Source organism: Pipistrellus kuhlii, unplaced genomic scaffold, assembly GCF_014108245.1.
Source record: "Pipistrellus kuhlii isolate mPipKuh1 unplaced genomic scaffold, mPipKuh1.p scaffold_m20_p_3, whole genome shotgun sequence".
In the NCBI taxonomy this organism is placed as follows: Eukaryota; Metazoa; Chordata; class Mammalia; order Chiroptera; family Vespertilionidae; genus Pipistrellus; species Pipistrellus kuhlii.
The window spans coordinates 182,334,614-182,360,963 of record NW_023425529.1 but is presented as its reverse complement, the minus strand read 5'-3'; the positions used below and the strand labels follow the sequence as shown (position 1 = coordinate 182,360,963).

Sequence of the window (26,350 nt, the reverse complement as noted above, 5' to 3'; positions counted from 1 at the left end):
TATCCCTCTCCCTTCCTCTCTGTAAAATAATCAATAAAATAAATTTTTAAAAAATACATCTTAAATTTATAGCTCTCAAGTATAGTTGGACAAATAGCCAAAAGCCACATTTAATTATTAAAACACTTGATTATACATTCTTCATTTATGTAACAGTAAAATCTATCCCAGGCATTTAAAAATCACATTAAAACCTAACATTTCATTGCAAGTATCCTAGAGGTCACAGGGAGTGTTCATAACAGCATGATTCACTCCAGAGAATATCGAACACAACAGCATGTTTCACTCAGATTATCAGAGATTGTTTAAAAATTTTACAAGCCCCAATTTTATGTGTTCAAAGAAAGACTTTATTTGGAAAGAATACCTTTATTTCATTGTTCTACCACTTTCAAAACATTCTTAAGTGTTCAAAGGTAAACACAGAATACAATCAACTATAATAACTGATGAATTTGGGAATAGTACGCATAATCAATCTTCCAGAAATAGTATACATAATTGTGTTGTGAAGGTTAATTTTATCAACTTGCTTGGGCCACGGAGGCACTCCAGATATTTGGTTAAACATTATCCTGGGCGTGTCTGTGAGGGAAGAGATTAACATTAGAATCTGTGGACTTTGAAAGCCATTGTTGGCCTCCTCCAATCCACTGAAGGCCTGAGGAGAACAAAAAGGTGGAGTAGAAAGAATTTGCTCTTTGCCTGAGCGTTTGGGTTGGGACATCAATCTTGCTTTCAGACTCGCACTTGGATTGGAATTTATACCATCTGCTCTCCTGGTTCTCAGATCTTCAGAAGCGGACTGGAACCATGGGCTATGCTGGGTCTCCAGCCTGCAGGCTGCAGATCCTGGGACGTCTCAGCCTCTAAAACCACGTGAGCGCGCGTGTAACACACTCACACACACACACACACACACACACACACACACACTCACAGAGAATCATGTTATGTATACATATGTGTACATGTACCACAGTGTGGTGATGTGAGGCAGCACCACCACTCTTACACATAAAAAAAGCACCTACAAAAAACAAGTAATGGCTGCTTGAGGCTCCCCTGTCTTCAGATAGAAAGCCAACAAAGAGGAACCCTGCTTTTATACACTGAGTGGTCAGATTACTATAATCTTTGAAAGCATAATAATCTGGCCACTCAGTGTATATCCTATATAATAAAAGGCTAATGTACAAATTGTCCCCTCAACCAGGAGTTTGATCAGCAGGCAGGCCGGCCAAATGCCCATGTCGCCTCCCCCTGTCTGGGCTGCCTGGACCCCACCCATGCATGAATTCATGTACCAGGCCTCTAATACACACACACACACACACACACACACACACACACACTGAGTGGCCAGATTATTATGCATTCAGAGATCATAATAATCTGGCCACTCAGTGTATATCCAAATTCATTTCAACCCACACCCAAATGTTTCCCATTACCAAAAATAATGAGGAGAATTAATAAAAAAAACTTTGAAAGAAACTGGAATCTTAAGATTAAGATCCTGATTGATGAAAGGCCTGGTAGCTCACATCCTTCAAGTCTCAATTCAGAAGGCACTTCCTGCCTTTGACCACATCAGTAAGCTGGTCTCCACCCTGGCCAGTTGCTCAGTGGTTAGAGTGTCAGCCTGTGGAGGGAAGGTTCACGGGTTTGATTCCCGGTCGAGGGCACATACCTTGGTTGCAGATTCCCCAGCCCCAGTGGGGCATGAGTGGGAGGTAGCCAGTCAATGTGTCTCACATCAATGTTTCCTCTCTCTCTCCTTCCTCCCTTCCACTCTCTAGAAATCAATGGAAAGAATATCCTCATGAGGATTAAAAATAAATAAAGTAGTTCCCACCCAACTGCACTGTCTTTGAGCGGGTTCCCAACTGGAATTCCAGGGAACCCTGGGTTCTGCAAGGTGTGATTAGGGGTTCCACAAGAGCCTGTGATTGGAAACAAATCATTCTTTAAAAGGCTTTGCACTGTGCAACGCTAGCATTCCCAATGATCAGCTATCTTTCCGGCCAGTGTTCACGTGAGGCCTTCTCAGTGGGAGTCCACCTGATCACTGGCCAGCACTGCTCAGGGGGCAGTGGAGAGGGGAAGGAGCTATCAGCTCGCCCAATCTCCCCTCAACACGGACTGACAGCAGTAAGGAAGCTCCTCCAGTGAGAAGGTTGGAGAGACCTTCCTTTCTAAAGAAGGGCATGTTTGAATCACTGTGACTCAGCTGCCCATCCCTGCTGCTTTGATGACTAAAGGAAGAAAAATGTGGATTGTGAAGAGAAGTACATTGTTAGCTTTTTTTTTTTTTTTTTTTTTTTTTGGCTTGTGTTTCTCATTTTATTTTTTAAATTATGCTTCTGTTTTGTATTTGTGTTTGATTTTTTTAAATGGCTGCTGGTCCAATATGGCTATTTTTTTTTTAAAGGAAAATATAGGATTGAAGAGGAACATTCTGGACCTACACCTATGAACAATTCTGTAATTAAGACCAATTACAACTTTCGGAGTCTTTGCACTAACAAGACCAAGAATACAGAAAGTTACTATCAATGAGTTTTAGGCTGGCTGGTAATCCAAGCTGCCTATTCCATTGTGTGTTGTTGAACAACTTAAAATGTACAGCGCCGCCAAAAAAATTTGAAAAGACCCTAAATGCAAATCACAGCTGTTTGATAATAAAGGCACTGATTCTCAAGTAAATACTGGAAACTCAAAGGAAGTCAAGTGTTTTTGTTTTTTTTATTTTTTTTAAATATATTTTATTGATTTTTTACAGAGAGGAAGGGAGAGGGATAGAGAGTTAGAAACATTGATAAAAGAGAAACATCGATCAGCTGCCTCCTGCACACCCCCCACTGGGGATATGGCCGCAACCAAGGTACATGCCCTTGACCGGAATCGAACCTGCGACCTTCAGTCCACAGGCTGATGCTCTATCCACTGAACCTAACCGGTTTCGGCTGTTTTTGTTTTTTTAAAGTTACATTCAGTAGAAAGGCTCAAGGAGCTCTTTAGTAGCCAAACTTATTACACAGAAGAGGAAAAGTCAGAGTTAGTGAAAATATCCTAAGACCACCGTGTAAAATACTAGGAAAAGATTCAATATCAGAAACGGAAAAGATTCCACTTTCAATAGAATGATCAAGTTGACGTAATGATGACATGCCCCATGATGCTGAAAAGTATGTATCATGAACTAAAAACCAATAGTTTCTCTATTCAGGTTGATGAGTCAACAGATTTCGCCAATAAATAATCACAGGGTAGCGCTGGTAAGATTTGTAAACTGGTGATAAATCTTTACTTGCCTGCGGTCAAGATCCCCCTGGAGCAAGCGAAGAGCAAGATCCCTTTAGCATTTTCTTTTTTTTTTTTTTTTTTTTTTTTTTTCTTTTTGTCCTTATAAATCTTTTTTTTTTTTTTAATATACATTTTATTGATATTTATAGACAGGAAGGGAGAGAGATCGAGAGTTAGAAACATGATCAGCTGCCTCCTGCACAATCGCCACTGGGGATGTGCCCGCAACCAAGGTACATGGACCGGAATCGAACCCGGGACCTTTGAGTCCGCAGGCCGATGCTCTATCCACTGAGCCAAACCAGTTAGGGATCCCTTTAGCATTTTCATTTCTGGGAACAAAAGTCCTGTCTGGAAGGAACTGTGTTCACAGTCTTTGTGGAGGGCGGCCCAGCCATGGGGGGCTCCATAAGAAGTTTCACCTCCCTTCGAAGGCAGTCTGTCAATGTCACAGCACACTTTCCTCACAGAGCGGCCTAACGGAGAAACCGCATGGGGGTGAAGGGCACTCTGCACGCACACAAAGGCCAGCGCGCCTGAGGGTGCTCGGAAACCTGGGTAAGGGCACATCTGTCTCCTGATTCACAGGGAAATCCGGGGGCTTAGCAGAGGAAGAGTTCTCAACCTGGTGTTTGAGCTGACAGGCGACTTGCCTCCTGTTGAGAAAACAGTAAGCCGGATTTTCTTTGGGAGATAAAGAAGGTCAGCAGAAACTATTTAGCAAACACTTTATCACACGATCTAGTTGAACCGGTACCTGAGGCCTGGGAGAAATGTTTTGACTCCAAAGTAACAGGATTCTTGCGTTCTGGAAAAATCACGTTGATAATATCTTGAAATGTTTGCACTGCTGTTGGACGTGAGGGTGAGGAAAGGGCTCAGTCTCCAGCCACAGGAAGCTGCCTGGGAGAACTGCAAGCAAGTGGCCCAGGGTTTTCCATCCCAACGCCTTCTGCTCAGCTTGAGAACTTGACCTTGAGGGGAGAAGAACTTTGTCAACTGCAGTCTGCTAGGACAGTGTTTTTCAACCTTTTTTGGGCAAAGGCACACTTGTTTCATGAAAAAAATCACGAGGCACACCACCATTAGAAAATGTTAAAAAATTTAACTCTGTGCCTATATTGACTATATATAAAGTAATTCTCTTGAATAGGAATCAAATAAACACAAAGAAAGTATTTTATAATTACTTTATTATGAAATATTAAGTAAACAAAATAGTGAAAAATTATAAAATTCTTGTCTTGTCTGCACCTACGGCACACCAGGCAACATCTCGCGACACCCTAGTGTGCCGCGGAACAGCGGTTGAAAAACGCTGTGCTAGGACACTCGATGGAAGATTCCTGATCTCTCCCCAGGCAAGTTCTGGATGTCTGCACAGGGAGAGTATTCTGCTACTCCTAGGCAAAGCAATGGAAATTGTGCTGCAATGTTCAACTTCTTGCTGAGTAGCTTAACAAGAACCAGGAGGGCAATAGCCTCGATTCAATTGAAAATGAAATCTGTGGGTGCACATTTCAAATTATTCCAGAATCAGGTAATTGTGCAACCCAAAATAAGCACAGGTTTCCTTCCTTTTCAGGTATTTTTAAATTATTATTTTTTAATTGACTTATTGGAGTGACATTGATTAATAAAATCATGTTTCAGGGGTACAGGTTTCTTTTCAAGAGTAAATTTTACTTTTTTAGTTTCAAACATGATATTTTAATGCACAAATAGGTATATCAAAGATTAAGAAACCAATACATGTTCAACGATTATTATTTTATTCTACCACTTCTGCTTTTATTGCGAATTTTTACTTTTTATTTATATTTAAGCCCGTAAGCATTTCCCCAACAATTTACATGTCTATAGACGATTGTATCCCTAAAGAGACTTATAAATGTTTTCGGGACATGGACCAAAGATTTGATTGTTTAAATCCGCACACAGCAGATGCTTACAGAGGTTGACCGTTCTTCTTTTCAGTGAATTTTATCAAGATCCGGATGGACAAATGGGGTTTTAAATGTATTCAGCCCTTTGTCTGTGGCTGTTTTCTTTGGTGATGCCAGGAAGAATGACAAGACTTAACAGCAGGCTATTCACAGGGCCAAGGTTTAGTCCAGCCAAGGACAGAGGACAAAAGCAACAGGGAAAAGCTGCACTGAAGTCCAGAGAGGTTCAGCACAGGCTTCCTGTGTCCTCTGTCGGAGCCACACCGGAATTCTCTCTAGCAGCAAACTACAACCCATGAGAGTCTTGGGGTCCAAGACTTCTTAGGGGCCTGTTAACATGAGCATATTCTGCTCTGCAACCAGCCACAGCAACGGAAACTCAGCATCCCAACAGTGACACACGTCTGTGCAGAGCAGCCTGACAATCCAAGGCGCATGACCCGCTGCCCCAGGTGTACATAACAAAATCCTCACCAGCACAGAGAACAGCCCAAGAGCCAAAGTCCCAGGGTTGGCCACGGGTCAGTCCTGGTTCCCGGGAGACATGCAAGGAACAAGCAGCCAGACCCGCTGCAATAACTTCTTCCTCACAAGGTCTGTACATCCTTGCTGTCACCCTTGGCCAATTCCTGGCTCGCTAAGAAAAACAGCTCAAAGCTAATGAGTCCCGTCATGTGGGAAGATACTTTTAAGACCATTACATCTCTAAATCATTTCCTCTAGGCTAACTCCCAACAAATACATCCCTGTCACCAATTGCTATGGTTGGCTGTTCAAATGTTCTTGACAAACGTGCAGGAAGCAGTACTTGATGTTGTTTGAAGTAAGAGGTCTAAGATTGATAGAGCCCAAAGATGCCAAAACTGTAGGGCTATCATCCTCACAGGATTTAAAGTGGCACCTCTCTCCCAAACCTGGATGCTCTGTGTCACACAGCCTTGCCATGATCTACGTGTGGCTCAAGCCGAAACCCTAGATCAGTGTTTCCCAAACTTTTGACATATGTGTACCCCTTCTATAATTTTCATAACGCTGAGTATCCCTCATACTCATGAGAACATAGAATTAGGCGCAGCTAAGCACGGTGCAGTGCATATCCCCACCAAACTCCGGTGCACCGCGTACCCCCACCAAACTATTCCTGTACCCCTGGGGGTATGAGTACCACACTTTGGGAAACACTGCAGATGACTTCTCTTCTCCCCCACCCCTCAAACGCAGTCACTAAATCCACTTATTACCTCCCAGAAACTTCCGAATCTTTCTCCTTGTTTCCATGTGACCTCATTTCCGTTAACAGCTCTTTCCTTGCTTCTTTCTTTCTCCCCACAGGCCATTGTTCACTACAGCAGAGTCCTCACCCCCATTCTTTCCTAGAAAGCGACACCAACACTGAAGAATCATTTTCTGAGAAAGATCTTAGAGGAGGTACTGTAACCACTCAGGCCACTGTGCCCAAGGGTCCTCCTGTATGGTATTTATCTACTAATATCTATTTTATTGGGAAAATAAATCTGTTTCTATCCCAAATGGGGAAAATATGCTCAAGGGAATAGAACTAATTTCTTGGAGTTCCCTGAGCCACACAGCAGGAATAGTAACAGCTGCTTCCTGCACCACAGCCTCTTTGCTGCAAGCCATCTGGGCCCTCCACCCAATCGTCTTCCTTTCTCAACCACTATCTGTGTCCAAGGTCCTCTTCATTAGACATGTCTGCTCAATCCCAGTCCTGTAGAGAAGACCACCATTCAGCAGGAGACTTGCAGGAAACACTCTTTCTTGAGTGAATATATTTCACATTTCATGTGACCTTCTGAGGTCACAGGCAGAAGTTATAGATGCATTAACTAACATCAGCCTTATTATGAATTTTCAACACCTGATTCACAAAAATGATACAAGTTATTCCACCTTTATTTAAAATACTCAACTAAAATGACATAAAAATTAAGAGAGCTCTGAACACATTGAAAACTATAATATACTGAATGAGAGAAAGGCTACCCTGAAGCTTCTAAACTGCTGAAAACCTTCACAAAAAAATGTGTTTCTGTGTCCAAACTGCCTAGATTAGTTCCGAAAGTGGGAGTCCCAAAAGCTTCAAGCTTACCAAGTGTGGTATTTCTTGATTTTAATTTTGTATAATAATATGTGTGCCATTAGTATACCAGTATGCAAAGTATACAATTCTCATAAACCTGCATATTTAGTGCATCTGCTTCTGTGTTCCTTTCCTAGAAGACAATACACATATGCATGTTGTTACTTCAGAAGGTACAGAAAGTATTTCTTGCTTCTTTTACATTTAAAGTAACATATATAGCAATAAAACCAAATAGGTGAAATGGCATTTATAAAACGAAGTCTCCCTCCACCTCCAGATTCTCAGGCCCTAAATCAGAGGCAATTACTTACTATCGGCAGATATCTCGGTCTCTTCTTCCAGAGATACTTTGCCTGAATACTAAAAGTTAGGGATATTTTAAAGATAACATCAAGTACAGAAGTCACTAGGCTCTTGGAATTATTATTATTTTAGAATCAACATCCAGTTTTCAAAGATAAGGTCAGATCGGCTATTAGTCCAACCCTCCAGAATTATAACTGTATTTTTTATTATAATAAAAGTAATAACAAGTAGTTTCCATAAATAGAATTTATATATTATGGTCCCTAAATTTTCATTCGAATATTGTACCACCAACATCAATGGCTCAAATAATCACTTCTTTCTCTGACTCTTCTATTTTTCCCACAACAAAAAGCTTCTTAGCATCTATTACTCTCCATATACATTTCTCCCTGTGTCTTTTATATCTTTAAAAACAATCTCTCTAATTCTAGTACTTACTACAGAGTCTTGTAGATGGCCTTTCTACAGAGTCTTCTCCCTAGGTGTGTGGCAAAGGACGTTATGCTAAAGGATCTGGAATGAACACCAGTTAGAAGGACAACCAGAGGTAACCACACTTGGGCCGCAGTTTGCTAGTGAAAACAGAAGACACAGCCCCCGTGTTCTCCAGCAGAACAAAGCAATTGAAGGCAGTCTAGAAAATGAGAGAAAATCAGACCAGTCGTTTGTATTAAATAAATATTTTCATTTTCAGAACTTGAGTATCTTATTTTATGGAACTGGCACATTTAAAATTGCTTGTCGAAAAATAAGGTTTAAACACCATTTTCCAGAAACACATATATAAGGTGAAATATGCTGGTTTCCATATATAAACCAGCTAGAGAACCTCAATTTATAAAAGTAAATTAGATAAGCAATTTAAAAAAAAAAAGTGTTACCCCCAGAAGATAAATTAATGGTCATCAAAATGCTGGACTAAATTCATCATGGCAAGAGTAATTAATGTAACAGCAGCTCCAATAATCTTCATTAAATAATCAATTAGAATCATTTGAAAGGAAAAAAAAGTTTAGCAAAAAACGCCTGGCCAGTTGGATTAGTTTATTTTTATTTATTTAAATATATCTTTATTGATTTCAGAGAGGAAGGGAGAGGGAGAGAGATAGAAACATGATGAGAGAGAATCATGGACCAGCTGCCTCCTGCACACCCTCCACAGGGGACCGAGCCCACAACCCAGGCATGTGCCCTTGGCCGGAATCGAACCTGGGACCCTTCAGTCCGCAGGCTGATGGCTCTATCCACTGAGCCAAACCGGCCAGGGCAGATTAGTTTATTTTTAAAAGACCATTCTTTCTTCGGCCGGAGCTGATGGTGTAAGGCATTTGCTGTTGGAATGAAACAAGTCTAAAACACAGGTGGTTTCTAGGACTTCTACTTTGGGATATTCTGAATATATTATTGCTCAGGAAATCCTAATTTCCCCTTAGAGGTAAGTTTGCTGCAAGACTTCTCTGCAAAATTTTATAATATCCCAGGTTCTTAATTTTTTTTTCTTTTTTCTTTTTTCCTTTCCAATGAATATCAGTCAGAAAATATGGTTAGCTAATATTTGTTTGACTCCTAAATTTTTCAGTATACACTTATTTCAGGAATTGCTATGAGACCCTCTGCAAGTTACTTAACTGCTTTGGGTCCTCAAATCATCACCTACATTGCTCGGATTTGTAAAGAGTTGGTCTAGAGATGATCTGTAATAGGGAGCCCCAGCTTCCTCTCCGCCCCATCCTACGGACACGATGGACATGATCAGCCACCATCAGCTGCGGCGGCTCACCCGCTCAGCGAGGCTGCCTGCCTGCTCTCTCCTCCTCCGGGAAACCACTGCTCTGAGATCGCTTTTAGCTCTAACACACCTGCGCCCACAGTGATCACGAGAAGACAATGAACCATCGGAAACTGTGCCACCTTGAAATGCACTTCTTTCCCTCTTCCTTTCCCTCATTCAGCCTTGCCATTGAGCACGGTGGAGGGTTCCTGGATAAAACCATCTTCTTGTGAGATTCTTAGTAAAATAGAAAAAAAACGGAACAGTAACTTTAAGAAAGTGGGAAGCCTACGCTAACACAGCTTTCAATATCTTTCCTCCCCACCGCTCTGCTGTGTCCATTTGATGACATTAATAGGAAAATCTCCAAAATTGAGAGTAGCATCTAATGGGCATTGTATTAAACTTTAATCTCAGGCTTTCCAAGTTGGTAAGAGGTCAAAGCTTCAGTTTATAGTGGCTTGGCAACTTCAAAATGCTAGGCTATTGTTGGATTTGTGGGTAATCAAAGGGTCGGCTTTGATTATCTACAAAAACATTTTAAGATAGCTCACTAATGCCGAAACCGGTTTGGCTCAGTGGATAGAGCATCAGCCTGCAGACTGAAAGGTCCTAAGTTCGATTCTGGTCAAGGGCTTGTACCTTGGTTGTGGGCACATCCCCAGTGGGAGGTGTGCAAGAGGCAGCTAGTCGATGATTTTCTCTCATTGATGTTTCTAACTCTCTGTCCCTCTCTGTAAGAAATCAATAAAATATATATATTTTTTAAAAAGATAGCTCACTAAGATAATGACAGAATGCTCTTTCATTACATATACATTATTTGTATAGATTGAACAATTTATTTCTAATTAATTTTGAACAAATTTTTAAGTTTCACCATCAAAATTAGACAGAAGTTTGAACTTGGAACATATGTTTCTTCCCTAAATTTTAAACCCTTTGCCCTGTTTAGGAAACATAATTGCATAATTTAAACTCCCTCAATATTGTGGCCTACTTCCCCATCTTGATGTTATAAACAGTTCAAGTAACTATGGTAACCATCTAAGAAAATGTTTAAATGTTTTTTCTGGTCAGCAATATGCAAAGTGTACCATATGTTTATTTTTTTCTCTCTGGGATTAGTAGATAATGTTTTTATTCTTGGTTAAGGGATATTATACTGAATGTTCTCTTGACTACAGTTCCAGTCTGAATTCAGTTCCTTCATTAAAATGTTTTAGGACCATCCTTTGCTATTAGCATTCTAAATACTGAACAATACTATAACTCAAAGTAGGATTGATTGTAGGAACCAATTTTAACTCTGTGCTGTCTATCTCATAAGTTGAATGAACAGGCTGACATTGCTCAGATTTGTAATATTCTATTTCGGGAAGCTGGTGTTTCTTAACTATGTCCTTTACTCCTAGCTAGTGTTTTCTTAAAGCAAAATACTAAAATGGAACTGCATCTTAGGGGTAATATTTACTGAGAAGAGTTATCTGCAATTTGTGGTCAGTTTTTAAAAGCTTCATTTTAACTCTATTTTTTATTTGTTTTCCCCCCTATAATTAATGTGTACTATTTATGCAATAACACAAACACGATTTAAAACTGAGCTCACTGGAAATGCAGTTTTTTTAGTTGCCTGCTGTACTCATGAACTGACTTAAAAGTTTTAGGTTTTTTTCAGTACAATTAAAAATGCGTCACTGGATTTGTATAACACATTAAACAATAACTAGAGGCCCGATGCATGAAGATTCGTGCAAGAATGGGCCATCTTCCCCTGGCTGCCAGCACTGCCTTCGCTCCTGCCTGAGCTGTCTTTCTGCCTCCCCACACTGCCCAGAGGCCTGCAGTGATGCAGAATGCCTGCCTTGTCACCATGGCAAGTATCCTGCCTCCAGCCACAGGGTGCCTGCATATGCAAATTAACCCAACATCTTTGCTGGGTTTATTTGCATACTCTCTCCTGATTGGCTGGTAGACATCACAAAGGTATGGTCAATTTGCATCTTTCTCCTTTATTAGTATAAGTGTGTTAAATTAACAAATGCCTAGATTTTTAAGTATTTATTTAGTTGCATTAGGTAAAATTTCATTTCTACGGTAAGCTATCAACTGGTAACCTTTTAATATGAAGATTTTGTTTTCTTGAATTTCCCTATATATAATTTTTAAAATTTATCTTTATTGTTTAAAGTATTACAGATGCCCCATTTTCTCCCCATTGACCTCCTCCTCCTCTTGGCTCCTGTCCCCTCCCCAGGCCTTCACCCTGATATGGTCAATGTCCATGGGTTATATATATAAGTTCTTTGATCGCTTTTCTCCCAAATTCCCCTACATTTTAATTTTTTATTATTTTTTTAAAAATAAATTTTATTTTTTACAGAGAGGAAGGGAGAGAGAGAGAGCTAGAAACATCGATGAGAGAGAAACATCGACCAGCTGTCTCTTGCACACCCCTCACTGGAGATGTGCCCACAACCAAGGTACATGCCCTTGCCCAGAATCGAACCTGGGACCTTTCAGTCCACAGACCAACACTCTACCACTGAGCCAAACCGGTTTCGGCTCCCTACATTTTTAACAGTGCTTTTCAGCCATCTAAATCTCTTCCTTAGAGAAACACTGCAATCTGCTTCCCTAAATTAAATAGGAATTAACTGCCTCTTAGTAGTTTAGAAAGGACCTCACTAACCAAATGCAAACTGTGTAACTTGATTGGATGCTACTGAACAAACCGAGTGTGAAAAGGTATCGAGACAATAGGGAAATTCAAACTGATGTTCAATGATGGTAATATGATGTTCAATGATGGGTCAATGGTATTGTAGATGTTTTTGAAAATTATCTCATTTCAGATTTAAAGTATTTAGAGATAAAATGGTAATAAATCTAGCAAGGGTAAGGGGGTCATAGATTAAATAATATTGGCCATATGTCAATAAATGTTCAAGCAAGGTGAATAGTATATTAGGGTTTATTGTACTATTACCTCTACTTTTGTGTGTTTAAAATTTCCATAATAAAAAGTTTTTAAAATTAGAAAGTTGAAAAAATAAAAGATTCCAAATTTGATTGGCCTGACTCACACAATAGCTGAATTTTCTCAGGAGGCACCTTGAGGAATTCTTCAGGGCTATTTGCTACTAGTTTTCCATTAGAGTCTGAAGGTTGCTTTGCCCTCTCAGTATAAATAAGGGCTGCAGGACATGGGTTTAGAAGCATAAACATTTTCTTCCCGGTACTTCCCAAAGTAGCTGATTTAGAAATTAACGGTAATCCCAGAAACTTCTAATTGGGGGATTTTAGTTGCTATTTTTTTTAAGGATTATTTTATGGCAGAAAATATATTGAAGAACAAATCAGATAACTCTTTGTTTTATTCACAAGATTAAATATCACCAATTAACTTCTTGATGCAGAGAAATGGGAACTGTATGTATTTACTTTATTTGAAATAGGGAGAGGGGGAGAGGAGAAACAATGATTTGTTATTCCACTCACTTCTGCACTCACTGATTTGTTACTCCACTTACGTATGCATTCATTGGTTGCTTCTTATATGTGCCCCAGTCAGGCTGAAACCTTGGCATAGGTAGACAATGCTCTAACCCACTGCACAGCTTGGCCAGGGCAAGAATTGGGAACTTTAAACACTGCATTTAACAGAATAAGGGAACCCAATCTGAAAAAGCCTAAAACTCCCAGTTAACTAGTTACTGAGTAGAAAGGACAGGGTAAATAATCAAGGTCACAGGCTGAGTTTGCTGAGGGGGGTGATTTCTTCCCCATGTGGGTACATGCCTCCACAGTATGCTTTCAGGAGTAAGGTAGGAATAAGCCACGCCTTTGATTTAACGTTAATAAATTGATATAGCAAGAAAAGTGCATCTGAAATAATTCACATACACACACATATTACCATCTTAGAGTGTTCTTTATAGGTGTAGACCACATGTGTCAAACACAAGGCCCGAGGGCCAAATCCGTCCCGCCAGGCCTTGCAATGTGGCCCGCACCACGCTGTCATCACTGCACTCCGCTGCGTTTCCATCACAATGACAGTTTATGACTGTTCAGTAAACCATTCGGCCCGCGATTTAGGCTGGATTTTAGATTTTGGCCCCTTCTCTGATTGAGTTCGACACCCCTAGTGTAGACCAACACAAGCTGGGGAAAAAAATCATTATTTGCTTTTTTTTTTTTTTTTTTTTGCTTCTTTTCTGCCTGTTCCACTGAATTATGGAAGGTAAGAATAACATTGGAAAAGGCCTCCACCCCACACTCACCCGTCCTTCCTCGCACCTCGCTCTAGGTTCTGAGGGAGTGATCTCAGCATTCTGCGCCACTGCCTGCCTCACCCCTGGTTTCCCTGCCTGCAGATCCCTTCCCAGGCTGGATAAAATCCACCGGTGGGTTCAGTCTACCCCAGTCCATGGAAAACAAGGCATCTTGCAGTATTTGGGGCCTCCAATGAAGACCCGATTCAAATCTATGCGTAAACAAAAACAGCAGGGCTCAGATAAAAAGCAAACCATTTGTTCTTAACTGGGACTGTGTGTGTGTGTGTGTGTGTGTGTGTGTGTGTGTGTGTGTGTGTGACAAGACCCATCTGCTTAATCTGAACGATGTGAAGAACGACGATAAAGTCCCTCCCCGGTTCTCAGGAATACAGTGCACGGTACTGCCTGGGTTGACTAATATCCAAGCGCCCAGAACCTCCAGGATCACAGGATATAACTCGAGACAATCTCCACGTCCTTGTGCAATAGAAATATGTATGTTAATACATAAATATAAACAATATATATAGTTTAGTTTATGTATATAGTTCCCAAGACGTTGAGTTCCCTGGAGTGCTTTTTGGGGAGGTGCAACTTAAACCTTTCTCTAGATCAGTGTGTCCCAAACCTCTCTCATGGTGAGAATCACCTGGTGGAGTTAAACTACAGATTCCCGAATCCCAACTAAGAAGTGCTAAACTAGAATTTTTGGGAACATAAGTATACAATTTTACCTATATGTTCCCCAAAATTCTAGTTTAGCACTTCTTAGTTGGGATTCGGGAATCTGTAGTTGAACAACTCCACCAGGTGATTCTCACCATGAGAGAGGTCTGGGACACACTGGTCTAGAGGGGAAGGTCTAAATTCTCTTTCCTCGCGGACGGTTCCTTACTATTAACACCTGCTCCCCAGGCGCTCAGGAGGCCCCCATCAGATGGTACCATCGCTGCGGAGCCCCACGGGCCTCCCTCCCACGTGTTCCCTTTGCCCTCGGCGGCCCTGCTCCCGGGCGGGGCGGCCTGTGCACAGACTCCCGGTGCGGAGCGCCGTGCCCCCGCCCTGCGGGCACCGGCCCTGCCCCGGCGCCGCGGCCACCCGCGGGGCGTCCCTCCGGGGAGGAGACGCGCGTTGCCATGCACAGAAGCCAAACGCGGGCCGCGGGCCGCGTGGGTCCGCCTCCTGACGAGGGTGCCCCGGCTGCGGGCGAAAACACGGGAAAAGTAAAGTAACGTGTAAGGCCGTCTGTGGGTCAGGCACGCCCCGGGCCAGAGGCAGCCCGGGCTGCACGGGACCCGCGGGGCACATGGGCGCCGGCGGACGCAGGCGCGCGGAGGCCGGAGGGAGATTTAAAAGGTGGGCGGCCCGGAAGTGCAGGGGCGCTCCGGGGAGCCCGTGGGCGCGCCGCCGACCTCCGCGACCGGCCAGCGGGAGTCCCGCTGCCCCGCGAGCCCGCGAGCCGGGGCCGGTGGAGGCGCGGAGGAGAGCGGCGCCCGGCGGCGGCGGCGGCGGCAGCGCAGGCAGCCCCGGGGCGAGAGCACCGCCGCGGCGCATGCCGGGAGCGCGCGCGCTGCACGCCGGGGCCCGTAGTCCCCTCGGCCTCACTCCCTCCAGGTTGCAGCGAAACTCGGCCGCCTGCTGCTCCTTTTAAGGCTCGCTCGGGGCTGCGCTAGACCCGCCGACCGGGAAGAAGTCGGTAATGGCGGGCCGAGGGACCCGGGCCGTATTCCTCCCCCCGCCCCCCGCGCCCTGTAGGGAAGGAGGCGAGGCAGGGGTGTGTCCTCTCTCCCTCCCCCCTCCCCCCCCACCTTCGCCCGCAAGTCCCTTTCCGAGCCGGGGCGGAAAGGTGGACCGGCCCGGCGTCGTTCCCCTTTAAGAGGGGGCGGGGCGAGGCCTGCCGTTTGGCCGGGCCGAGAGCTGACGGACCAATGGGCGGGCCGGCGGCGGGAAGGCGGGAGAATGCGAACCCTCCGGTAGGGCGGTAGAGGCGGGCCCCCGGCCTTATGAGGAGGGAGCCCTGCGCAGGCGCAGTGGCGGCCGCCGCGGAGGGGCGGGGACAGGGCCAGCGAGGGACGCTCCGACAGGCTCCGAGGGCGATTGGGGAGGAGAAGGGGCAGCGGAGGGCTTGTCATGGGGATCCGAGCCGCGGGACGGCCTTGGTAGCAGCCGGGGACGCCGAGGGGGAGCGGGGCAGGAAGTGTCACCGCCGGAGACCCCGGCGCCCGCCCGCCCCGCTGCGGGGATCCCCGCTGCTCGGGTCCCGCGGAGGGCGGGCGGACAAAAAAGGAGGGAGCCCTCCCTGATCGCCCCGCCCCTGGGCTGGTTACCGCGGGGGCGGGGAGTGAGGGCTGCTTTTGGGGGGAGTGGAGATCGGGGGACTCGGCGGTGCCCTCCGAGCGGCCGGCGGCCGGGGTCCCCGCGGCGCGGGCTGCGGAGCAGGGTGGCCGCGGCGGCCGCGGCTGTTGCATGCGCGGCTGCTGGATGCGGAGGCGGCGGCGGCGGCGGCGGGCGCCGGCGGCGGCAGGATGTTAGGGCAGCAGCAGCAGCAGCAGCAGCCGCTCTACTCGTCGGCGGCGATCCTGAGCGGGGAGCGCAGCCGGCTGCTCACCTGCTACGTGCAGGACTACCTGGAGTGCGTGGAGTCGCTGCCCCACGACATGCAGCGGAACGTGTCGGTGCTGCGGGAGCTGGACAACAAATATCAAGGTAGGTAGGGGCCCGCGGGGCTGCCCGTGCGGGTCCCCCCGCCCTGGGGTCCGCGGGGCCAGCCCGAGGAAGTGACACTTTCCTTCTCCCCCGTGACAGTCTCCTCGGGCACACGGAGGGGGTCTGAAGTGTGCGGCCGGGGGACCGGGGAGAGGGGCGGGCGGGCGGGCGGCCGGGCTCGCGGCCCTCCCTCCCTGCCTTCCCCTCCCGCGATCGGCGAGCACTTCGGTGGGGTCTCCGGGGTGGGGGTGGGGGCTGCTCGTCCGCCCACGCTGCAGACCCGGCGGCTGCAGCTGGCGTGGAGAGGGGGATCAGCCATTTTAAGTAGCGAGCATTTGTTCTGGCTCCGGCTTGCCCCGCGCCGCGCCGCCAGCCTCCTGCCGGGCGAGGGAGCGTGCAGCCGGCCTGGCGGCGGCGGGGCTGCATGGGGTGAGTGGCCGGGCTCCCCCGCTGGTCTCCGGGCCTGGCTTCCCCCAGCCCCTGGGAGCAGATGCATTGGAACGTGCGGGGGGAGGGGGCGAGAGGGGGCCGCGGCGAAGGCGGACGGACTCGGAGGAGGTCCCTCCCTTCCTCCCTCCGCTCACCGCGCCGGGCTCGGCCATCGGGGTGCCCGTCCTCCCCGGCCGCCGCGGGGAGAGTCCCGGGCAGCGGCCCGGCCCCGGCCCCTCCGGCCCCATGGTTGGAAGGGGAGGGGTCCCCGCGCCGGGGAAGGAGGAAGAGGGGTGTGTGTGGCGGGGAGGGCCCGGCGCCGGGGGCGTGGCCTGATGACGTAGGCAGGGGCGGGGCGCACGCGCACTCCCGCCCCGAAGATGGCCGGCCGCTGGGAGGTCGGGGCGGGCGTGCGGGGCGTCCGCTCGGCCCCGGCAGAGCCATGGTCGGTGTGCGGGACGGGCCTGTGGTCGTTTTCCGACTCCTCCCCGGCCCTTCGGCTGTGACGGGGACGGGTCAGCCGCGGGGAGCGCTGCTGACCACGGCGCTGCGTAGGTTCCGGTCCTCGTCCCACTTCCGGGTCTCGGGAGGAAGTGGGTGGTTGACCCGGCAACCGCCTGGCGTCCCTTAGCCCCGCCCTCCTCCGCCGGGTTTAAGCGTGGAGTCCGCAGCCGCCCCGTGTGGTCAGCCCGCCGGGCGCTAGCACGGGGGTCAGGCTTTACCGGAGGATCGTAACGGTCCACGTTTGTTAACCGTCCGTGTTTGATTGTTAGATAGTCTGTCTCCAGGAGGGGGGACGTCACCGGGGCCGCCGTGCTCCTCCTGGTCCCGGGCCGGACATGGCGCGGAAACAGCTAAGCGGACATTGGAGAGAGAACTTGTGGGACCCAGGCCGTTTTTGTAGACAGACGTAACGTAAATCTAATGATTTGGTCTCTCAGGAACCCACTTCTGGGCTGGCGTTTTCAGGCCCTTAGCATGTTAACAGACTGAAGTGTCTCTGTTTTAGAAACTATCATTTATTTCTGTCTTCTGAGCCCACAGTTGGTAGGACCGGTGCATGTCAGGGGGGAGGGAATTGATGCTGATTACTGACTGTGTGTCATACGCTGTGTCAGGTCTAGAAGGTTATCTCATTTAATCCTCACAATAACCTTATGAAGTAAAAATGTACGGATAAATTAAGAAGTACAGGGAGTTTAACTTGTTCAATTGGGTGGGGAGTGTTTTGACTCCATAGCCTGGCTCCTTTGGGTGCCAGGCTTGCTTTGAACTATTTTAACTTTTTGTTGTTTTTTAAAGAAAAACTCTCCAAAGGTGTTTTTGACAGACTTGGAGCACATACACAGTACATACATTGTAACCTAAAAATGATACATACCTGCCTAAGAATTGTATGTTCAGCGTTTTTAATTTTTCCGATAACACTGTAGTAAAGGTTTTCACATCGCTATAAAAACGCATTACCTACATTTGCCTTCACAAAAGTGAAGCTATTTTTTTTCATTGTGTTTGGGGAGGGACAATTGTTACAGGGAAATCTTCCATCTTGGCCATCTAGAATTGTCATAAGTAGCTCTGTTAACGTGAGAAACAGTATTGGGCCTTAAGTGATTGAGAGACCTTAAAATTTTCAGTTGTTAAGATTGTGATTAGTTTCAAGATTAATTGAAAACCATCTAGTTTTGACCTAGCCCAGTGGTCGGCAAACTCATTAGTCAACAGAGCCAAATATCAACAGTACGATTGAAATTTCTTTTGAGAGCCAAATATTTTAAACTTAAACTATAAGTAGGTACATTGTTATTAACTTAATTAGGATACTCCTAAGCTGGCCTTTGCTAAAAACTCAAGGGGCCAAAGAGCCACTTGTGGCTCTTGAGCGCAGTTTGCTGACCACTGCCCTAGCCAGTTTGGTTCGGAGGATGGAGTGTGGGCCTGAGGACTGAAGGGTCTCAGGTTGATTCTGGTCAAAGGCACAGGCCTGGGTTGCAGGCTCAGTCCCCAGTGAGGGCATGCAGGAGGCAGCCAATCAGTGGTTATCTTTCATCATTTGTGTTTCTCGCTCTCCCTTCTTCTCCAAAATCAATAAAAATATTTTTAAATAAATAAAAATGATTAAGTTTTCACTCTGCATATGTGTATTGAGTTCAGCTTTCTGTTTTACATTTATTAGCCTTAAATACTTGTTTATATTTTTAAGTTTGCTAGTTTTCAAGTATTTTCTGATTCTGGATCTAATACTGTAATATTTAGTGATACGAATTACGAAAGCAGTCAAAGAAATTTCCTAGCTGAGACACTTCATTAGAAATTACTCATGAACCTTAAAAGTAACCTAAGAAAGTTAAAAATAGAGAAATGAAGAAAATATTATGATAATGAAGTATTTATTATGGGATTTGATTGTTAGAGAACCTCAATATTTGTTCCAGTATTTTTGTTCCTAATTTCCTGGGTAAATAAAATTTAATACTTAATTTCAAGTGTCTTCTTTTTAATGTAGTAGAAAATGCTGACGTGGTGAAGCCAGACATCCAGATTTAGAAGAGTTAAAAGTCCGCAGTTGTTGCCCTACTGGGTTTGACTCAGTGGATAGAGCATTGGCCTGTGGACCAAAGGGTCCCAGGTTCAATTCAGGTCAAGGGCGCATACCTTGACTGCAGGCTCCTCTCTGGCCTGGAACCACAGTCACGGCTCATGCTGGAGGCAATCAATCGATGTATTTCTCTCACATCGATGTTTCTCTCTGTCTCTCCCTCTCTTCCACTCTCCCTAAAAGTCAATGAATATCCTCGGGTGAGGTTTGACCAAAAACAAAGTCTGGGGTGGTTGTCTCTTGAGCTTCATTTTCTGTACGTATGGAAGCGATGGCTTCCTCGTGGGGTTGCTGTGGGGATTAAATGAGAAAATTTTTATCACATAGACGTGTCTCAGTATTAGTTTCTTTCATTTCATAATTAAGGTGTCTTAAATGAGAATTTTTATCTCATGTATAGTTCTATGTGTTGGTATGCTATAATTAGCTTCCAAGTCCTGATTATTAGATTATTGGATAAAGAATACTTGAAATAAGGTTACCTTTTATTTTTTAGTATATTTTTATTGATTTCAAATAGGAAGGAAGAGGAAGAGAAAAATAGAAACATAAATGATGAGAGAGAATCATTGATCAGCTGCCTCTTGCACATCCCCTACTGGGGATCAAGCCCACAGCTGGTCATGTGCCCTTGACCAGAATCAACCCCAGGACCCTTTGGTCCCCACACCTCCGCTCTATCTGCTGAACCACACCTGTTAGGGCTCCTCTTTATTTATTTTATTTTATTTTTTTTAATATATTTTATTGATTTTGTACAGAGAGGAAGGGGGAGAGAGAGAGAGAGCTAGAAACATCGATGAGGGAGAGTCATCGATCAGCTGCCTCTTGCACATCCCCCACTGGGGATATGCCCGCAACCAAGATACATGCTTGACTGGAATCGAACCCTGGTCCCTTCAGTCCCCAAGCCGATGCTCTATCCATTGAGCCAAACCGGTTTCGGCTCCTCTTTATTTTTTAACCTTCAAATTTTGTGTGTTTTGGGGGGGGGGGGGGGGGGAATATATACCTTATTTTTCCTGGAGGAAAATTAGGTTCTCAAGAAACCAGTTTACATACCTACCTGGGTAAATGGGCCAGATAAGACCTTTGTTTAGAGTTTGCTGTGCAGGTGTGAGTACCCCAGATGTGTAGAGTCACGTTGTCAAGTATCTAGGTTAGCACTGTCCCTCCATTGTGAGTGCCTACCATTTCCGGGAGGAGTTCCTTGCTGTGTATCACGTTGCTTGCAGACAGCCCCACTGTGTGTATTTCACTCATCTGACATTTCTGTTCTTCTCCTTAGAATAATAATATTGGGATCTAAAACAGTTGTCTGCTATGTGGTGTGATAAATTAGTTAATTTTTTATTGCTCCATCTTTACTAAGAACTCTTTCAAATAGTGTTAAATCTCATAAGGATTAAAAAACAAAACAAAAACCAGAACAGATTTGAATAAAAACTAATCTGCAAATTTTGGTGATATCTGCAGCTATATTTTTAGTTTTCGTGTACCTTCTAGTGACTCAGCTATTTTCAATTGATTTGAATGTGTTCCAGGCGCTATTCAATAACTAAATCAGCAATTCAAAAAGCTTACATAGAACCATCTGCTGAGTTATCTACAAAGACATAGTGACCCAATGCTGACTTGACTGTAATTCTGTTAATAGCTTTGTCAGTTGATGCCAGAACATGAACCTAAACCTGCTCTGGAAATAGTTTAGGTTTCAGAATTATCTCTGGCAAAATGAACGAGCCATTAAAACTAATATGATGGGAAGCTAAGAGCTGCTCCTGTCTGCTTTAAGGGAGTCCAGGGGTGTGATAGGAAATTAAAGGTACAGTGTCTCTCTGGAGTCATGCAAGTCAGTGATAGAACTGTAAATCTTGCAGATGCAATTGGACAGTAATCTGCAGCATAGTCTTGAATTTCTTTAAGTTTTACAGCTAGAGCGTGGCCTGTAAATTTCATATACAGGATTTTTTTTTGAGATTCAAATTAAGTGTAGACAATATGGCAGTAGGTAAACTGTAAAGTGGTATATAGTGAACTTGACCACACAAAATACTTCTTTTTTTTAAGTTCTCCTTCGTGGAAATTTTTTCCATTGATTCCTAGAGAGTGTGGAAGGGAGAAGAGAGAGATTGAGAGAGAGAGAAACTGGTGTAAGAAAAACATTGATGTGAGAGAGACACGTGGATTGATTGCCTCCCACTTTGTCCCTATTGGTGCTGGGGAACCTGCAACCGAGGTACCCTTGACCGGGAATCGAACCTGTGATCCTTGGGCTCTCAGGCTGGCACATAAAATACTTTTTTTTATATATATATATATATTTTATTGATTTTGTACAGAGAGGAAGGGAGAGATAGAGTTAGAAACATCGATGAGAGAGTCATCGATCAGCTGCCTCTTGCACACCCCCTACTGAGGATATGCCCGCAACCAAGGTACATGCTCTTGACTGGAATCGAACCCTGGACCTTTCAGTCCCCAAGCCGATGCTCTATCCATTGAGCCAAACCGGTTTCGGCATAAAATACTTTTAATTATTAGGTAGCCACACATTAAAAAAAATATATACTTTTTATTGATTTCTGAGCGGAAAGGAGAGGGGGAGAGAGATAGAAACAACGATGAGAGAGAATCACTGATTGGCTGCCTTCTGCACTCCCCCCACTGGGGACCAAGCCCGCAACCTGGGCATGTGCCCTTGACCAGAATCGAACCTGGGACCCTACAGTCCTCAGGACAACGCTCTATCCACTGAACCAGACTGGCTAAGGCATGTTTTGTTTTTAATATTGATTAATGGATATTAGAGTTTTGTGTACTCTTTTTTATTAGTTTATTTCTAAATATATTTTTCTATTTGATAACACATGGTCTTTGTATGGGAAATAATGTATTTTTTTTAATGTACACATACTAAAGAGTATGGTCTTATGGTTTGAGTTCATTCTAACTTTTCCAATTCTGTGAAAGATAACTAACTTGAAAAATGCTAATACACAGTAACCTTGTGATTTTTCCTTTTCTTTAGAAACATTGAAGGAAATTGATGATGTCTATGAAAAATATAAGAAAGAAGATGATTCAAACCAGAAAAAACGCCTACAGCAGCATCTCCAAAGAGCATTAATCAATAGCCAAGAATTGGGAGATGAAAAAATTCAGATTGTCACGCAAATGCTCGAATTGGTGGAAAATCGGGCGAGGCAAATGGAGCTACACTCACAGTGTTTCCAAGATCCTGCTGAAGGTGAACGCGTCTCAGATAAAGCAAAGATGGATGCCAGCCAACCAGAAAGATCTTCACGGAGACCCAGAAGGCAGCGAACCAGTGAGAGCCGTGATTTATGTCACATGACTAACGGCATTGAAGACTGTGATGACCAGCCACCGAAGGAAAAGAAATCCAAGTCCGCCAAGAAAAAGAAACGCTCCAAGGCCAAGCAGGAAAGGGAGACGTCGCCTGTGGAGTTTGCAATCGATCCCAATGAACCTACATACTGTCTATGTAACCAAGTGTCTTACGGGGAGATGATCGGCTGTGACAATGAACAGTGTCCCATTGAGTGGTTCCACTTCTCATGTGTGTCACTTACCTATAAACCAAAGGGGAAATGGTATTGCCCAAAGTGCAGGGGAGATAATGAGAAAACCATGGACAAAAGTACGGAAAAGACAAAAAAGGACAGAAGATCGAGGTAGTACAGGCCATCCACATTTTAAAGGGTCATTTGTCTTTTATATAATTCTTTGAGAATTTACTTTCAGAAAATGTTTTAGGGTAAATGCATAAGACTATGCAATAATTTTTAATCATTAGTATTAATGATGTATTAAAAGTTGTTGTACTTTGTCTGTGACCTTAATTTTCTGCACTGAATTACCAAATATTTTAAACCAGGTGGTCTGTAGGTCACCTGGTGAGAGGAGCAGGGCAAGAGGGAGAGGGTGGGGTGAACATTAGGAAAACTTCACAAGCCATGCCTATTTCATTTTCACTTCAAATGGGATTCTTTTTTTTTTTTTTTTTTTAATTGATTTTTTTTACAGAGAGGAAGGAAGATGAATGGAGAGTTAGAAACATCAATGAGAGAGAAACATCAACCAGCTGCCTCCTGCACACTCCCCACCGGGGATGTGCCTGCAACCAATGTAGATGCCCCTAACCGGATTGAAACCGGGACCTTTCAGTCCGCAGACCGATGCTCTATCCACTGAGCCAAACCGGTTTTGGCTAAAATGGGATTCTTTGTTCTGGGTTAACGTCAAAGTGTTGCTGGCATTTTTTAAGTTCTCCGTGTTTAGAAAATTTTAGATAACAGTTGGAGTTCTCTGCAAGCATTACAGTTATCGTGGGTGATTTAAAATATGAACACTGTATACCATTTAGAGCTTTTCCCGGCCCCACTTATACATACACTTGTTCATCTCTAGTCTTCCTGGAATTTAAGGAATAGAGATAATAACTTGGGATTCCATGTGGAATAATGTGCTCTTTCAGGCTTATTTGCTGCTGTCTTTTCATTAGCAGCATTTTGAGGCCCATTTGTAAAGCCTCGCTGCTGCTGCTTAGACACATGCAATCTAATGCTTCATAAGGGACTTAGGTTTTGTTTTCATTGGGATAGGTAAGAGTGAGTGGTTAGAATGCCAAAAATTCTGTCGTTGACTTATATTGGTAAAATTGGGGTTATGGAGTATGGTTCAAGGTGAGCAATGAAAAAAAAATCCATCCTATTTAATATTTTCTACGCTGACCCACTGCTAGAATGCCTAGACCCAGGCCTTTCGCTGGGCAAAGGGCATCTACTAGTCTTTAAATATTGCCTTCATGTCAAACAGTTGCTTAAATAGTTTTGCTAGTAGCTGTAGTTCATTGCTGTCCCAATCAGTGATTATATATTAAGTAACTGTGCATTTACTTTCTTAACTTTCTGGTATTGGTGCTGTTTGATGTCTTCGCATTTAATTAGCTAATTATAACAATGCAATTAATAATGCGTTCGTAAACAGAGTTTTCCAAAATCCTAATATTTGAAGGGTAAGGGATGTATGTCCATATATTCGGGGATTTTTTATTTTTATTTTTGGGGAGGTTGGGGAGTGGGGCAGCAGATTGACTAGTCCTTAAATTTATGTTCAACATACTTTTTATTCCTCATTTCTTCCTAATTTGATTATCTTGATTCTTTTTGATTAACATGTGAAAAATTCTGTCCGCTTGTTTGGGAAAAAATTGTTTTCTTCTCTTCTAGCTCTCCTGTGTGACTTTTAGGCCTGTCATTCCACCCAGCTGGGTGTTGGGTTATTCGTGTGCACGTAATATGAGGTTGGCTTAAACACCCCCAAGGTTCTTTGGGAATCTTCAGTGTTTTCACTGTAGTGAGGATTTTAAAAATCACATGACTTGGTTTTCTCTTTCATTAATTTTGTCTTTCATTTTGAAGTATGAAGACACTTTATTATTTTTCTTTTAATCTTTATTGTTGAAAGTAATACATAGATCCTCCTTTTTCTGAAGACACTTTATTTTTTTTATTTTTTATTTTTTTCTCTGAAGACACTTTAAAAGCAAGCTTAGAGACAGGTAAATGCACAATATTTGATGACTAGAGTTTATTACTTCTTGAACAAGGAATATTAGCATGATTAAGATTTTATTTTATTATAACTTGTTGAGTTTTAAAATCCCTTTCTCTCTTGAGAATATAGCATTTGGTCTTAATAATTACATCCTGTTACCAGGATAGAGCTATTTACCTGATGTCATTAAAAATATGAGTGTGTGCAAAAGCCTTTAAATGTGACTTACACAGGATTCAATACTTTTTATTTCTTTTTAAAAGAAATACAGTTTTATTTCAGAGAGGGAGAGAGAGAAAGAAACATCAGTGATGAGAAAAAATTACTCATTGATCGGCTGCCTCCTGCATGTCCCCTACTGGATACGTGTCCTTGACCAGAATTGAACCCAGGACCCTTCAGTTCACAGGCCGACGCTCTAGCCACTGTGTCAAACTGGCTAGGTGAGTCAAACACTTTTTAATACATAAATTTGATTCAGCATATCAGCAAATAATAAGCTTCCTAATAGAAATGCCCAAATTTGGATTTGTCTTGACAGGAAAACAAGTGTAGGAAATCCTGAAAGATATGCTCTCTTGAAGACCTAACGTTTGAAACAGTTTTATTTTAATGAATTTCTTTTTGTTTTCTATACCAAAAAGGATTTGCATAACATTATGACTAGGATTTTTTTTAATGTATTATATATTTCATATCTTTTTTAAAAACATTTTTATTGGTTTCAGAGAGAGGAAGGGAGAGGGAGAGACTGAAACATCAATGAGAGAATAATTGATTGGCTGCCTCCTGCAGGCCCCACACTGGGGATCAAGCCCACAGCCTGGGACTGTGCCCTCACCGGGAATCAAACCGGACCTCCCGGATCATAGGTCTACGCTCAACCACTGAGCCACATCGACCGGGCTAGGTTTTATAACATGTCATGCTTATCAGTGGTTCCCAAACTTAACTCACAATGGAATTACCTTGAGAGCTTAAAAACATACTTGTACCTGTGTCCCACTCCCAGCAATTGTGATTTAATTCATTTAAAATGTAACTTAAGTATTGGAATTTTTATAATGTTGTAGAACCGGCTGTCATATTTTGGAAATTTGAACCTATTGAAGACTGCTGGTGGGTTCTCTACATCCAATTTTTGTGTGACGAGCTTAAGTGCTGGTACATACAAAAAATTGTCCCTGCCGGGATCGGTTTGGCTCAGTGGATAGAGCGTCGGCCTGCGGACTGAAAGGTCCCGGGTTCAATTCCGGTCAAGGGCATGTACCGTGGTTGCGGACACGTCTCCAGTGGGGGTGTGCAAGAGGC

General features: G+C 44.1%; 1 protein-coding gene across 3 annotated transcripts; it reads left to right on the top strand.

Moving 5' to 3' along the window:
• The first annotated feature begins 3,558 nt into the window (after positions 1-3,558).
• Positions 3,559-23,309, top strand: ING2 (inhibitor of growth family member 2). Of its 3 annotated transcripts, none has more exons than XM_045588978.1 (2): positions 3,559-3,616; positions 22,488-23,309. In XM_045588978.1, the coding sequence occupies exons 1-2, from the start codon at positions 3,592-3,594 to the stop codon at positions 23,156-23,158; spliced, it is 696 nt and encodes a 231-aa protein (XP_045444934.1). In that variant the 5' UTR covers positions 3,559-3,591; the 3' UTR covers positions 23,159-23,309. The 3 variants fall into 3 exon arrangements, with proteins under 3 accessions (XP_045444934.1, XP_036313211.1, XP_045444933.1); XM_036457318.2 differs by lacking the exon at positions 3,559-3,616 and adding an exon at positions 15,599-16,428; XM_045588977.1 differs by lacking the exon at positions 3,559-3,616 and adding an exon at positions 17,269-17,408.
• Positions 23,310-26,350: the final 3,041 nt, after the last annotated feature.